The sequence below is a fragment of the Telopea speciosissima genome, chromosome 7 (genome assembly GCF_018873765.1).
Source record: "Telopea speciosissima isolate NSW1024214 ecotype Mountain lineage chromosome 7, Tspe_v1, whole genome shotgun sequence".
NCBI lineage: Eukaryota > Viridiplantae > Streptophyta > Magnoliopsida > Proteales > Proteaceae > Telopea > Telopea speciosissima.
Genome location: NC_057922.1, coordinates 12,022,146 through 12,036,954, shown reverse-complemented (window position 1 = coordinate 12,036,954; position 14,809 = coordinate 12,022,146). Strand labels below are relative to the sequence as shown.

At 36.9% G+C, this 14,809-nt stretch overlaps 2 protein-coding genes across 3 annotated transcripts; both read right to left on the bottom strand.

The window, feature by feature from the left end:
• Positions 1-3,304: 3,304 nt before the first annotated feature.
• On the bottom strand, positions 3,305-5,265 carry LOC122667870 (nifU-like protein 3, chloroplastic). 2 transcript variants are annotated; one of them, XM_043864321.1, is made up of 4 exons: positions 5,094-5,265; positions 4,888-4,966; positions 4,374-4,672; positions 3,305-3,539 (listed from the first exon to the last, which is right to left on the bottom strand). In XM_043864321.1, exons 1-4 carry the CDS (start codon positions 5,175-5,177, stop codon positions 3,345-3,347), a joined length of 657 nt encoding a protein of 218 aa, XP_043720256.1. In that variant the 5' UTR covers positions 5,178-5,265; the 3' UTR covers positions 3,305-3,344. The 2 variants fall into 2 exon arrangements, with proteins under 2 accessions (XP_043720256.1, XP_043720254.1); XM_043864319.1 differs by having other exon boundaries at positions 4,888-5,005; positions 5,094-5,264.
• A 1,597-nt stretch (positions 5,266-6,862) lies between these two features.
• On the bottom strand, positions 6,863-13,140 carry LOC122667868 (4-coumarate--CoA ligase-like). Its single transcript, XM_043864317.1, has 5 exons — positions 12,124-13,140; positions 9,729-9,924; positions 7,460-7,673; positions 7,261-7,363; positions 6,863-7,025 (listed from the first exon to the last, which is right to left on the bottom strand). The coding sequence occupies exons 1-5, from the start codon at positions 13,120-13,122 to the stop codon at positions 6,924-6,926; spliced, it is 1,614 nt and encodes a 537-aa protein (XP_043720252.1). The 5' UTR covers positions 13,123-13,140; the 3' UTR covers positions 6,863-6,923.
• Positions 13,141-14,809: the final 1,669 nt, after the last annotated feature.

Here is a 14,809-nt window from a genome sequence, read left to right as displayed (position 1 = left end):
CCTTAGGTTGGTTTATCTTTTCCCTGATATTTTTCAATCTTGTTTTGGAAAAAGATAATTGAATTTTTTTTGACAACTCTTTTCTTGTATTCCGTACATCATAAGGGTGGTATACCGACCATAATTTGGTACTTTCCACCATGGAAGAACTTATTATGTTGTAAATATGGAGTTGAATGAATTGGATTGTTTCCAAATTGCAGTTAATCTGAGGGAATTATGGGCTTTAATCCCTTGAAAGGATGCATACTACTGGATTCTTGTTCTTGAACTTCTTGCCATCAAATAGGGTCTGTAAGTAGCAATCCTGATGGGATTTCCTACAGATTGTATCTCTTCTATTTCCATAGTTCTCATGGACTGGCTAAACTGTGTCACTTTCTTGTGCTATGCACTTTGGCCTTCAGTGTTTGTTGAGTTGGATTATTGGTTCACAGATATACCTGGATTTTAGTGTCTGCATAATTTTAATAAAGAATATACTAATACTATTCAGGATTGAATTGGGTGAACCAATTTCGACGGACAGATCTCTCTCTGGTTTATTTGCTTCCTATCTTGTTCCCTTTCTGGATCTGTTCAGTATGATATGGGTTTAGTCAATTGATTCTTTCTCCCTGTCTAGAAATCACTGATCCACCGTAAAGGAGGAATTCCTTCACTGATTGCCATAATTGTGTTTGGATGGGTGTCAGGGAACAGTGAAGGGCATTTCAGACTTCCAAAAAAAATTGGGGTGGTGCGGGAGAGAGAGAGAGATTAATAATGGCAGTAGATTCGTGGGTGTTTCCTTCACCGTGGGTCAAGGAAAACTTATGATGCTTCAGATCATTGCACTTTGCTTTCATTTGAGTTTGGATTTGAGAATCATCTGTAACTTGACGTTGTGATCATGAGTAAAAAAAAAAATGATTTATTTGTAATCTCTGTCTTGTTGCTATCATGAAAATTTAATATCATCACATATTTTATGATTATTGAGTTCGAATGACACAAGTAGAAATAAACACTCCTCACCCATCTGCTCTACCTAATGTCCAATGGCTTTGATTTGTCCCCCAGTCCTATGGTTCTGCCAAAAAACGTCCCCCTGCCAAAAATATATAATAAATATTTATCCTTCATTTCTGCTTATGAGATACCCATTTGATGCTTGTTTTTTCTGAAAGAAATACCTATTATGTTATGCTATGCGCCCAGTAGGCTACATTTTCTGCCTGTAAACATAGAGACCATATCATTTTTAGTGGTTTTTTGCATTCTGTTTGGGTTATACTGGCAGCACCAGGATTTTGATTTCAGTTGTTGGGCCAATATAGTTGTTATATTAATTTTGGTTCTCCATCTTTTGGCTTTTTGGCATCAGGTACCGCATGTATGTTTCTATAGTTTAAGACTTTGTGTTTGGGGAACAGTCTTTCTGCTATCATTCTTGGAATTCAACATGGATGTTATCATCCATCTAATATTTAAATTTCTAGTGAGTGATTCATCTCATATAATAAATCATACCTGTGGTTATAGAGAACAATGATAGATTGATGATTGAATCACCAACTATTCAAGCCATTAGTGGTTGAGTGGTTCTTGCCCCTATCCACATCTTGAGCCACATCTTGTTTACTCTTCCAGATATGAGCTTCAATTGGGAAATGACCAACTTTTCACTAATATGGGTTGTACAGTTTACCAATTCTTTTCATTGCTTTCCGGTTTTGGACATCAGCTATGACAATTATTTGGGTGGGGGGGGGGGGTGAAGAATGATGCATAAGCAGTCACATCTAATGTGGCCTACACGAGTTTCGTTTTCCTTTTCTGAATGCTGTTTTATGACTACACAACATAAAATCTGATATCTGCAGTTTTCAGATAAAACACGAAGTTGTAATGCAATTCAAGAAGAAAATGTTATACCAACCAGTGTTTATAACTTTGGAGATTTTGAGATTAAGATAATTTAGCTTGCATGCAATCTATTTGTCTTAGATATTAGGTAGTGAGTTACTAGCAGATTTGGTTATGTTCTGGTTGCCATTTTTGGTTCTGGTCTATAATCTGGCTTGTGTAGTAATGCATGATAGATACAGTTTGCACTGATGGATCTGGTCAAAATATACTGGGTTGATATTGGACAGATGAACCATCGCGTCTGGATATTCTTAGTCTTTTCATGTTGGATTTCTTGGTCTTATAATTTGTAAAAAATTTCGATGTTGTAATTGATGTGTTCTAAGGGTTTGACTGCAATGTACATGTCAGTAAACCTTTGTTTTCTTACTTGTGAATTCTTTTTGTTAATTATATACAGGCATTGATACTTTGTTTTATTAGATGATTCATGGTCATGTCCTTTGTTTTACGGAATCAGTCTCCTGCGGTTCTGATCTGATTTTGATCCTGATTAGTTGGAATCTACTTGGATTGGCCAATTTTACCTCCACCAACACAATTTTTTTGAATCAGATGATGAAAAAATATGAAAAATAGTAACAACTATAAAAGTGAAAAAAATTTCTCTTCACTCATTTCTCTCTTTCTTTCCGTGCCCATCTCTCTCCCTCTGTAACACAATCACAGGCATACTTCCACCAGCCAGCAGCAGCAGAGAAGAAGAAGAAGAAGAAGAGAAGAAAGAGAAGAGCCGACCTAATCGTCTTGTTGTGCTTGTTCCTCCACCCGGAAGAGGAAACCGGCAGCTGGCTTGGACCATGCTGCAAACACACAGTACCCCTTTCTTTGTTTAAACCAGGGAAGAGACACAGGGTGAGAAGCATAACAGAAGGGAAGAGAGAAGAGGAAATGGTGGAAGGAGAGGGAAAAAGAGAGAGAAGACAAAGTTAAAAGAAAGATATAGGAAGTATTCACATGTTATGAACTGGAATCTATTGTAACGATTTCCCTAAGCTCCAAAGGGTGATGGATAAGCTATATTGGGGGCCTAGTCCAAATGGGGTCTTCTCAATTAAATCCTTGTCCATTAAGTCAGAGTCACTCAGATAGATTAGCATGATCGCAAAAGTAATATATAACATCATATGGAAGTCAAAGTTCCCTCTAAAAATCTGTGTTCCTATATCATTCAGTATTTGAATCATAAGATACCAATAGTTCACAATGAAACTAAACAATGATATTTGGAAATCTTAGAATTTGAATATTTTTTTATAATATTGCATCATTGATTTGGAATTTTAATCCCCACATCCAAATGATGTATAGTTCAAATACAGCCTAAGTAACTCTAGACTGGTAAATCTATTTAGCCTTTTTTTTTCATATCCAAAAAAAAAATCTCTTTTTCTTTTTCTTTTCTAAAAACAATAAATGATACTCTCAGTGGGTTACTTGTCTGTTAGCTGGACAGCCGCTATTGCAGGTATTTTTTCTCTCAATTTTTGAGTTAGAGCAACCCGAACTGTCATAACACCTGCTGCTGGTCCATTGAGTTTGACCTTAACAACATATCCATCGATCTGAATAAGCTCTAGCTCTCCACCTCCTGTACCCCCAAGATACGGCCTTATCTCTGCAAGAATCTGAAAATTAGAGTAGATTAGAGCAATTTTTATTTGAAGTTAATTTTTGGTTAACGCAAATACCAAGAAATATGAAGAAACAAAACAGATTTAAGCAAGAATGACACAGAGATTTAACGTGGTTTACACACCAATTAGATGTGCTACATCCACATGTGAAGCTGAAGATGATTCACTATGTGATGAAAAAAAAATACAATAGAGATCTTTCAAAGCTCACAGCAAGAACTCTCTCCAAAAAACCCTAATATGAAAATGCTCAAATCCCACTTCTGTCTCTTGCTTACACAACAAGCCAATAAAACAAGGAAATACTCCATCAAGTCGGGTCCCAAGCCCTCTGCTACCATCACAGACCTCACAAAACTTCTCCTTCGAGTTGCCACCAAAAATTGTCGTAGCGAGACAAACTTTGAAATGGGTACAAGAATTCAAGACGCACACATAACATGTTCTTTCCCAATTGAACCCATAAAATGTCTATTGAGGATTCTTCTCCACCAAAGTAAATTTCTGTAACTACTGGTAGCTATGACATATGAGAGTAGTCTTGATGTATTACTTGAGCAAACCTGAAAATTTTCTTCATATGATTTAGGAGAGTGAAGTATAACACCTCACTTCACCATTTGCCTAATTACATTCACAATAAGGGTTAGTCCATGGAATAGAAGATCCCACATACAACTCAACGGCCAAATTGCATGAACATGCTCTGATATAATTTTCAGTGAAAGGGTACACTCACTGGATCGTTCTATCAAACATTTAGAGTAATAAAAACCGTAGGGCACTTCATGGTGATAGAAGAATGGTTCTTAGAATCTTAGTTACCTTTTCGACGTTTTCCTCATTGAGCTCAAGTCCAGTCTCTGTGTCCATAATCTGCTCCACTTCCTGGATTTCAGGTATCTTATCCCTGAGACGAGTTTCAATTCCCATCTTCAAGGTCATAGTTGAACTTGGACATGAACCACATGCTCCTTGTAGCTTTAGTACCACAACAAGCCCATCGATCTCATGCAGTGCGACGTTCCCTCCATCGGCCATTAGGCCTGGCCGCACTTCCTCAAGCACTCTCTCTACATTCTCTTCGGTTAATGGAAGAACACAACTAGGCACAACTACTGTTCCTGTAATTTCAGAAACCAAACCAACATCATAATCCAAAATTCTATGGTAATGGTTAAATATAAAATTCTCTTTCGAAGGGAAAGCTGCAAAACAGAAAATCAGTCCCCAAAACCCAAATCACAAGTTCACAACCAGTAAACAAAGTTTTGTGTAATGGGTACTTCAAATTTTATGAGGAAGAAGCAAACACAACGCATATAACCCATTTGATTACCTGCTTGGCTTCTCAAACGATGCCTTGAGGTGATTTCAAGGAAGTGTTTGATATTGAATTGACCCCTGAGGAAGGAGTTCTGTTTCGACGAAATCGAACTGGGTTCTTTGATCAGGTTCTGAATAAGAAGACAAGAGGGGCTAGATAAACAATGATGCTGAATAGATTAAAAATCTTCGAAATGTAAAATATGATTAGCAGAGTACCTTGATGAGGGATGGATTGAATGTTGCAGCTCTGGCTGTTGTTGCTGCTTTTAGAATTTGCATTTGGGTTGAGAACACACTCATCCTCCTTGCATGGATCTTCAATTCTGTGCTTATAACTTTAATGAAGATAGAAGGGTTTTTTCTTGGCTGATAGTGATAATGAAAAATTTCTCCAGAGTTTGTGGACAGAAGTTAGTGGAGATAGAAACAGAGGAGCCACGTTGGATTTTAGGAGTGAGGAAGCATACAAGATGAGGAAAGCTGTGGTGTATGTCAACTATACTGTACACCTCAATTCTGCCTGCTTGGAAGCTATGGCGGACACAAGATTCCAAATTCAGGATCAGAATCATCAGCTCCATATCCTGTTGGAATCGGTATGAGATCTACATCGCTGGTCAAGAAAAATTATGATCTGCAAAAATTTCAAGTTTCCCCGTGGTGATTTTGACCGTTGGTGGAACACCAAAATATTTCCCCCAATTTCTCCAATTTTTTGAATTTCAATAAAAAAAAAAAAGAACATGATTTTTTTGGTACATGAAATTTACTCAAGAATTTATGATTGTTTATTGGAAGTGAATAATAATATTCTATTAAATATGAGAAAAATCTCCAGTTCGGATGGATAGAACCATTTTGACAAATATGTGGGAAACTCTGCCGAACTAAAACTTGAATATTCCACGGTTAATTGAGAGTTGACATCGGAAGATCATATGAGCTATTAAAAAGAAACCTTTAAACAAAGGGGATCAATTGAGCTTTACCGTATATATCTGCTTTCAAATAGTTAATTTTTATTTTAACCATTTGGTTAATCACTTTGTAGTGATTGTGGGTTGATCACGTTGGTGATCATTGTGTGTGGATTAATCATGATGGTGATCAATGCGTGAGGGTGTTTCTCATACCTTGGGTTGGTGCGTGTGCATTCTCTATGTTTCTCTACTCCTTCAATTGATTTAATTGTGATTTTATTTACTAACATTTGTTGGAATTTTGAGATGGTTCAAAAAAAACATCTTGATCATACCAAGGGGGAGGGGGATTGTCGATTAGACATGGAAGTATTGTGTTTAAGAACCCATTTTCTGCAGCTTGGAGAAGAAGTATTGTACCGGCAATTCCCTACTCTTGACCTCACTCATGGCAGGGGTGCCGCTGCATCCATTTTTGCTTGATTTTGGGCCACTTATAATTAAGAGTTGGGCCATAATCACTTATTTCATCTCGGCCACTTCGGTCCTTAATTGCTCTAATCTCTGTCCGATCCATATTGTTAGTGTTTTGAAATTGTACCTTTTGTGAAAGGATTTTCAAAACTATATAAAATTTTCAGACTAAAGTTTGAAATGTAGTGTTAATTTGGAATAAGTAATGAATTAGTGTGTTTTCTATCAAACTTAATGAGATTGTGCTGCATCTTAGAAACCAAACCAAACCCTCTCCTTTCTCAAAAGATTTCTTCAATAGGTGTCAAAAAAAAAAAGAAAAGATGTGTCGGAAAAAACAATCATTGAAAAATTTTGGACTACAAAGAGATTGTGCGGGAGGACGTATAGACGTACATGAGAGTGAGACTGATTGCCATTTCATGAAAGGGGTTACTTATGATCTCGCTTGATCAGTAAGAAATTTGGAATGTGGAAAATCCAAATCGATCCCTAGACAAATCCAACGGTCAAAATGGCCGGATTTTTGCTACAGAATCTTTGTATTTATATAAGAAATTGTACGAGCTAGCATGTTGATTATGAATTGGTTGAGATTTGCTTGGAATCTTTGTAATCTCAATGTGATTTTGATTTGAATCAACGCGCTTTTTTACAATTTTGCTCTTAAATCCTTCCGTAAGATCTTGCCAGATGGCGCTTTTGGGATTGAATGCACTAAAATTACCCGTTTGATCCTCTTATAGTGTACTACCTGCACCAATAAGATAACAACCATTCAGAGAAGGAATAAAACCCAATTAATTCTATCATGGGCTTTGCTTGGGCCATACCCCATGATCATGTTGGACATGGGCTCAGGGACTTGGTCATTTCAGCCCAACCCAACCCCAATTTGTGTAAGCATCATTTAAATAAAAAAAGCCTAATGGCCCCAAGTCAATAAAACCCAAATCCGCGTGGGCTATGTGGGTTTGTATTTGAATCACCTGTTTTGAGATGTATTCCTTGATCTCATCTTCTGTGACCTCACAACCGTCTGATTTCACGACAAATGCGACCGGAACTTCGCCTGCGACTTCGTCTTTCATTCTGTAACATTAGTGAACCAAAACTGATTTGAACCCGAAGCCCTGATAGATCTGAACCAATATTTAAAAACCTTTTAAAATGATGTTTAGGACTTACGGGACAACAGCGGCATCAGAGATTTTGGGATGAGCGACGAGAATTGCTTCGAGCTCGGCAGGGGCCACCTGGAACCCTTTGTACTTTATCAATTCTTTCAATCGGTCCACAATGAAGATCTCATCATCCTCATCAACATACCCGATGTCCCCTGTGTGTAACCATCCATGTTTGTCAATGGTTTTCTTTGTGCCCTCTGGATCGTTGATGTAACCTAAACAAAAAACAAGGGTAAATATGTCAGTTTAAGTAAGAGAGAGAGAGAGAGAGTAGGTTTCCACGGAGGTAAGTAGGTGGACTTGGAACTCCAAAAGTGAACAAGGGGGATGCTTAGTTTGGGAGTAAAAGATGAGTTTGAATCATTTTTTTACTTTTCTTTTTTTCTTCTTTAAAATTTGGGATCACTACTTGGGGCAGGTTAATTTGGGCAATAATACTTCGGGTAAAACAATTAATTTTTTCATATCGTTGGTTGATCTGCTCAATCAAAACATCAATTTGAAAATATTAATTTAGATCATGATTTGAATGGTTAGAAAAAGACTCGAGATATATATATATATATATATATATATGCATAGAATTACTACATCAGTTCACATCAACCATATGCCAATTTGACTGTTAAAAATAAATCTAGCAGGTCATGGACCATATTGTTGAGGTATAGGCCACAAAACTTGACATGTAGAACATTGAGAGGGGGAAGGGGATTTTCACCTATTTAGGTTCCCATAAGCTTATCCAAATGTGCTGTTTTGGAAGAGCTTAAATGTGATCAATTATTCAATGTGAAATACCAAAATCAGTCATGAAGTCTTTTATTGCAAATTTGTCTATGGGAAAATGTTAGGCATACCGTCGGCTACCCAATCATGTGTTTGTCTCTCTCCCATCTTTTTGTGATACAACCACCCTGCCCAATTCATCCCACCCTACCCATTGGTACGTCCTGCTAGCTAGCCTCTGGAAAGTGGGTGGCGTGCCAAACCCTTTTCCTTTTGTCTATTTAAATAAATTCGTAGACAATTTGTTTTTTCTTCTCCCATATTATATCCCATAGTCCTACTTAGAGTTAGGGATGTAAATGGATAAAATCAATCAGCATCCGTATTCGTTAGGGCATCCGTATTCGTTAGAGATATCCGAAAATAATCCAATACTCCATTAAAATCAAATAATGATTTTTAGGTTTTGAAGATTAAACAAGTTCTAGAATATGATGAAAAGAGAATCATGATCTAAGAGATATGGATTGAGAGAGAATTGTATCCGGGGGAAGGTCGGCAAAGGCGATATGTAACGATGGTAAAATCATCGATCCGCATCCGACGTGAGTATCCGTATTCGCGAATATCGCCGATATCCGATCCGATCGATCCGAATCGATCCGTTACATCCCTATTTAGAGTAACTATTTCAACTCAACTTCGATTAGTAGGTCCAAGGATTTACTTGATTATAAAATTAGGTCTTTATCTATGTTTGTAGAACCTATATGTTTTTAGCCTAGTAGAACTTACAACTAGAATTTTCTCTTGCCATCTAAAGAATTTTGATTCACGTCTTGTGATTGAATCAAAATTTTAGAATGAAGAAAATCTTAATGAAAAGACTTGAAGCATAGAGATCTTCTTTATGAATGAAGGAAAACTTTCGACTTTATTTTATGTCTAAGGATTGATTGAGTAGGTCCATATCAACATGCGACACTCTTCTCAAATTTTGTCCTATTTTGAATGGGATGACTCTCCTATTTTAAATGGGTCGGAGGAAAAAGATGAGAATGATTAAATACAATATGATTAGTGAAGATTTTCTTGAAAATAATATTTTTTTTGGCAAATAGATGAATACTTTAGATTCAATAAAACATTACAAAATTTGTAGCATACAGCAAGTACTTGACTTTAATAATAAGTGCACTGCAAGTGGATTAAACTGAATCACGTGAGAATCTCGCATGAATTTCTCTTGGTTCAAGAAATAGAAAATGGCCAAGAACTCTTTGGAAATCTATTTTTGCTTCAATGCATATTTCATTTCAACTAGGATCCTCTCTAAATGGACACTAGTATATAAGAGACAAAGAACCAACTACTCCCACTGGAGCAATAATTTTCTTAGGTAATAATATTTCATGCATGGGATCCCCTTTCGCCTACTAGCTTTGAATGTATCTAAAATCCCTTATATTCATAGAGGCCCTACAACATATTTCAAGGAAATGCATTAAGTGATGGAAGGTAAAGCATATAACCATATATACCTTTCATGATCTGATCCCCTTTAATGCAGATCTCTCCTGGTTTATTTCTGGACAGAGAAAAACCAGTTGTTGGATCAATGATCTTTAAATCTGCATTTCTAATAACAGTCCCACATGAACCTGGTTTTGTGTCGAACGGTTCTTTCGCGAAGGACAAGCATATCGTCACTGGACCAGCCTCGGTCATCCCGTATCCCTGTTCGTCAATGATTTTGTTACTCAATCAAGCATTAACATCTATCTCAGTAGTCAAGTTTTTGCTCAAGACATTATAGAGACTGGCTAAAAAAAATTGTTGGGTTACATTATATGACAAATCATTTCTTTTTAATTCTAATAAATTTTGATTCGTTTTGTAACTGTGTATTCAGTCATTTGGACTCAAATTTGACAAATGAGATAGTTGTGGTTCCTCTAATACATTTTCGCACCCAAATCTTCCATCTACTCTAATCTAGCCCATCATAGATATTGGTTTTGTTTCTTTGGCTTCTACTCCTAGGCTTCTAAAATCCACTTTGTAGTTGTTATAGGAGTTAAAAAGGATCGAATTTCCCTCCACCCACGGTGAATGGGATCACCAAGGGGTGTGAGAGGGCGGGAATGGATATCAAGAGGGTATTTTAAAACATACTAAAATCATAGGAGGGGTTTGTGAATCCTATGATGGTGGGTGAGCCATCCTTTATAGGTGGAGGAAAATTTTGTCCTAAAAAGAATGTATACAATAAAAACATTTAATTTAAGATTTTTTTTATCATACACCGGAGAAACCCTAGAAAGCAATAGAGAGAGTGAATGTTAATTTTCTAAATATTCTAAACAAATGTTCCTGAGGACAATTGTTAGTGCAGCTGGCTCGAGACTAGTGCAATTGAGTCCAACCCTAAGAAGATTTCGAGTTTGAGACCTCATGTCCCTCATCTAGTTAGGAATTCCTGCCACCTTCCCCCACCCAAAAAGAAAATAAAAAAAAACAATTGTTCTTATAATTAATCTGTTCTTTTAAGCCATTATCACTAGGACTCTAGCAGCTTGTTTCTAGAAGTCCATGAAACTTATGCATGAAGAGAGTGGCCCAAGAACAATATACAAGTCATTTCTTTAAAAAACTAATTAACAAGATTATCTCATTTTATAAATATTTAATGAGAACTCTGAAGTGACCTCCACTTCTTAACGAGTCCTGTTATCCTTTTTTTAGGGGTTATTCTTGGTTTAATCAAACATGGTTTTAACAAGCTTTTGTAATGTTTATAGGAGAAAAAGAAAGAAAGAAAAAAAACTAGTAACCATCTACATGATACATGTACGTACACAAGACCAAAAAGGTTTTGCATACAAGAGAAAATGATATTTACCATTTATGACTATACGCTCGGTATAACCAACCATGGTTACACTAAGTAACTCTTCTTTTAATGATTTCTTTCACTCCTATTGTTGCCAAGGTAAATGTCTTCACCTACCCTTAGACCCACACAGAAGTAACACTGTAACAGAGAAAATGAAAAGGGACAAAATAAAAATCATCTAACTGGTATGTTCTCCTGTTTCTACCCATAGATAAGGAAGGTGTAGGTGATTCTTTTTCTCTCTTAGTTTAAAGTGCTAACAAATTAGGCAAAAACTTTCCTTCACTAGTAGAGAAGGAAGAATTCAATCTTCACGGGTGATTTGATCCCATGGGTGACCTCTGCAGTCATCATTAATTCCAACCCCTTATTGTGGGGGTTGAAATCAGTTTGGATTCGATTCCCAAATGGGGATGATACCCACCCCATCTAGACGTCCATGGGGTAGGGACTCTCCCCACGTGGGTTGTAAATTCAAACCCTTGAAATCACATCTCTACAAGTACATTGGGTAATGGGAACTATCCCCTTACACTTTCATAAATGTCCCTCTATACACTCTTAATGGCCGTAGATGAGGCAGACAATTTTTCTTTTATAGGTGTTGTAGATGTCATCACCTAGTCGTATACACGTCCAGGATAGGTGATTCAATTTCAAAGAAAACTGGGTCCAACTAATTTTAGGGAAAAAGAACTCCATTCTGGAGTGTAGCCTAGGCCAGCACTCCCATGAGTCTATATCTCTTCCCGGTGTGAAAAGACACCCATCTCCACTTTTAAAAGGAGAGAGATAGATACATGGAAAGTGTATATCTCTCTCTTCCTTGTGTAAAAAGACACTAATCGCTATTCTTTTTTAAGAAGGAGAGAGACAGACACATGAAAGTGTCGACGTAGGCCACACTCCATGCTAACAGAAAACTGCTTCCCAATTATAAAGGGAGAAGTTTCAAGTAATCACCTTTATAGAAAGATTTAGGGGTGAGACCTAGCTATTTCCTTTCTTAAACTATAAAGAGAGAGGCATTAGAGAGATACCTGACCAAACTTGGCATATGGAAACTTTGATATGAATGCATCTTCAAGATCCTTTGCAATCGGTGCTGCACCAGACATTACCATTCGGATAGACGAACAATCGTAGTTATCAACAACCTTGCTTCTACTAATTGCTAACACTGCCGGAGGAGCCAACGGCATCACAGTCACCTTATATTTCTGAATCAACTCCATAAGTGTTACTACTTCAAACTTCTGCATTAACAGAATCGCTGCCCCAACTCGTAACCCACAAAGAAACACAGCGGTGAGCGCATAGATATGGAACATAGGTAACAAGCACAACACGACATCTTCACTATGGAAATACAAGTTTGGATTCTCTCCATCTACATGTTGAGCAACACTAGTGATCATATTCTTGTGGCTTAACATCACCCCTTTTGGTAACCCAGTCGTTCCAGAAGAGAACGGTAACACAACAACGTCGTTAGGGTCCGATTCAACACTCGGCAGCTCGTTCTCGTCTGACTTAGTCAACTCGGTGAAATGCAAACAACCACTCGGAGTTGGTGCCGAGTCAATGAACACAACCTTAATCCCCTTCTCCTGGGCTAAACCCTTAACCTTGTCAACATAGCAAGCATGGGTGACTATAAGTTTGACATTGGAGGCTATTGCTTGCTTTGCTATCTCCGCAGCTTCGTAAAAGGGGTTCGCCGTCGTGGTGATGGCGCCGCGATATAATGCACCGAGGAATGTGAAAGCAAACTCGGGCGTGTTGTGAAGTAAAACCATGATCACCTGACCTTGTTTGATGCCTAATTTGTTAAGACCAGAAGCTACCTTTCGGGAGATGAGATTGACATCTGAGTAAGTGTAGGTTTTGCCGGTGGAACTGTCAATGAGACATGGGCGTGAACTGAATTTTGATAGGTTTTGGAAACAAAAAGAATGTAGATGGAGGTGGTTTGGAATGTAGATATCTGGGAGCTTTGATCGGTAGATGAACTCTTGTTCTTCTCTTGCAGGCTCCATTGGAACAATAGACACACACACACACACACACACAATGTGTTTGTGTAATTGTTTCTGAGAGAGAGAAACAGAGAGACTGATGCTTCAAAATATCCAAAAGTCAGAAATATGTATATATAGAATTGAAACGGCAAGGAGATTGAAGGAAATTGGTGGTTGGAAATTGGAACTTTGGAATTTGGAAGAGATATATATATATTTTAATTTGTAATGCACTCGTCAGTGGTGATTGGTGAAGTTGTCCCAGTAAAGGGGGGATTTCAAGTGTTTTTGGGTAAGAGAGTAAAAGAGCATTACAAGCATCTAAGACATGTGGAAAACGACAACTCCATCGTAATAGTCACCTACCTGCAACTGCCTTGTCCACCGCATCTGTACGTATCACCTACTGGCTGAGCTAACTTATTATACGGTGCAAATCACATTAGTAAAGAAAGGATTACTAAGTATACTTTGATTATGTTTACCCAAATAGAAATTATTTTGATTATGTTTACCAAAATAGAAATTATTATATGATAAAACTCTTTGGTTACGTTTTTTCTATTCATGGCATTGGTCATGCAAGAGTCTCATTAATACTTTAATTAATATTCCTAAATATGACCTTTTTCTACCTTAGAACGATGTTGAGACTTGAGAGAGACTGGTTCATTAGACTTTCATTTATTAAATGATTGGTTTTGTCCCACATAATGGAAGATTCCACCAACCATATATAATGGTATTTTTGTAATTTTACGAAACATGATTTTTTTTTTTTTTATTTTTTGTTTTTTTAAAGGATTTTCTTCATCCATACATAAATCTAAGTATGAGGGATCTTATTATTTTTTCTCTTATGTGAAGTCTGAAATGCCCTTAGTATTATTACATAATCTATCGATTAAAAGATTCTTTCTAAACCACTGGTGATAGAAAAATCGGTTTTTTTTTTCCTTCAATTTTTTGAACATTATATTTGATGAAGAGTTCATCACCGTACCGGTGTAAGAAGAATCTCCCATATTATACCAATGGTAATGCATGAACCAGTATTATTGTCAGTAGGGGATCGATAATGATTTAAAAAGAAAGAGAAAATAAATACATAAAAGGATAAATTCATATGAAAAATGTAGATTAAGCATGGAAATCTTTTTTCCCTTAATAATTATATCATTGAGATTAAGATAAATTAATATAAGGTCCTTCATCTTAGACCAGTCCCCAATCCCCATTACTAAGTTTCAATTGGATAGAGTGTCCTGTTATGCAATTTCTCTCTACAAGTTTCACCCCTCATATGACTTTCCTCCATAAGTTGAGAGGGTAGTTTTGGAAATTGCTTTACAACCAAAACCCAAAGATCGCCATAGTGGAAGTTTTATTTGCTAATTTTGTGATCTCTCGCTCTCCAATAGAACAAATTACATGCTTGGCACATCATGCATGAAAGGTTACTTAGTTGGGTTGGTTATCTTGCGATTAGTATGGTTAATTAGTAGTAATGTATAAGTATAACTATGGGTTAGTTCGTATAAGTATAATGAATGTTGGGAGAGTGGAGGGAAGTTGTAACTAAGCCACATAGATGATGTCTAATTTTGTAGCGATTCTTTTCCTTACAATCATGGTTTTAGTGCATGGTATCGGAATGGGTATCGGTAACTTGCAAAATCAATACGATATCGACCTGGATCAGTTG

Excerpts from the sequence above, each read along its gene's own strand:
- LOC122667870 (XM_043864319.1), bottom strand. The coding sequence starts at position 5,177 with ATGAGTGTGTTCTCAACCCAAATGCAAATTCTAAAAGCAGCAACAACA. Across the intron at positions 5,006-5,093 it reads TCAATCCATCCCTCATCAAG|AACCTGATCAAAGAACCCAG; the intron begins GTACTCTGCTAA and ends CTTCTTATTCAG. Across the intron at positions 4,673-4,887 it reads TCGTTTGAGAAGCCAAGCAG|GAACAGTAGTTGTGCCTAGT; the intron begins GTAATCAAATGG and ends CTGAAATTACAG.
- LOC122667868 (XM_043864317.1), bottom strand. The coding sequence starts at position 13,122 with ATGGAGCCTGCAAGAGAAGAACAAGAGTTCATCTACCGATCAAAGCTC. Across the intron at positions 9,925-12,123 it reads CATATGCCAAGTTTGGTCAG|GGATACGGGATGACCGAGGC; the intron begins GTATCTCTCTAA and ends ATTGACGAACAG. Across the intron at positions 7,674-9,728 it reads AGGGGATCAGATCATGAAAG|GTTACATCAACGATCCAGAG; the intron begins GTATATATGGTT and ends TTTTTTGTTTAG.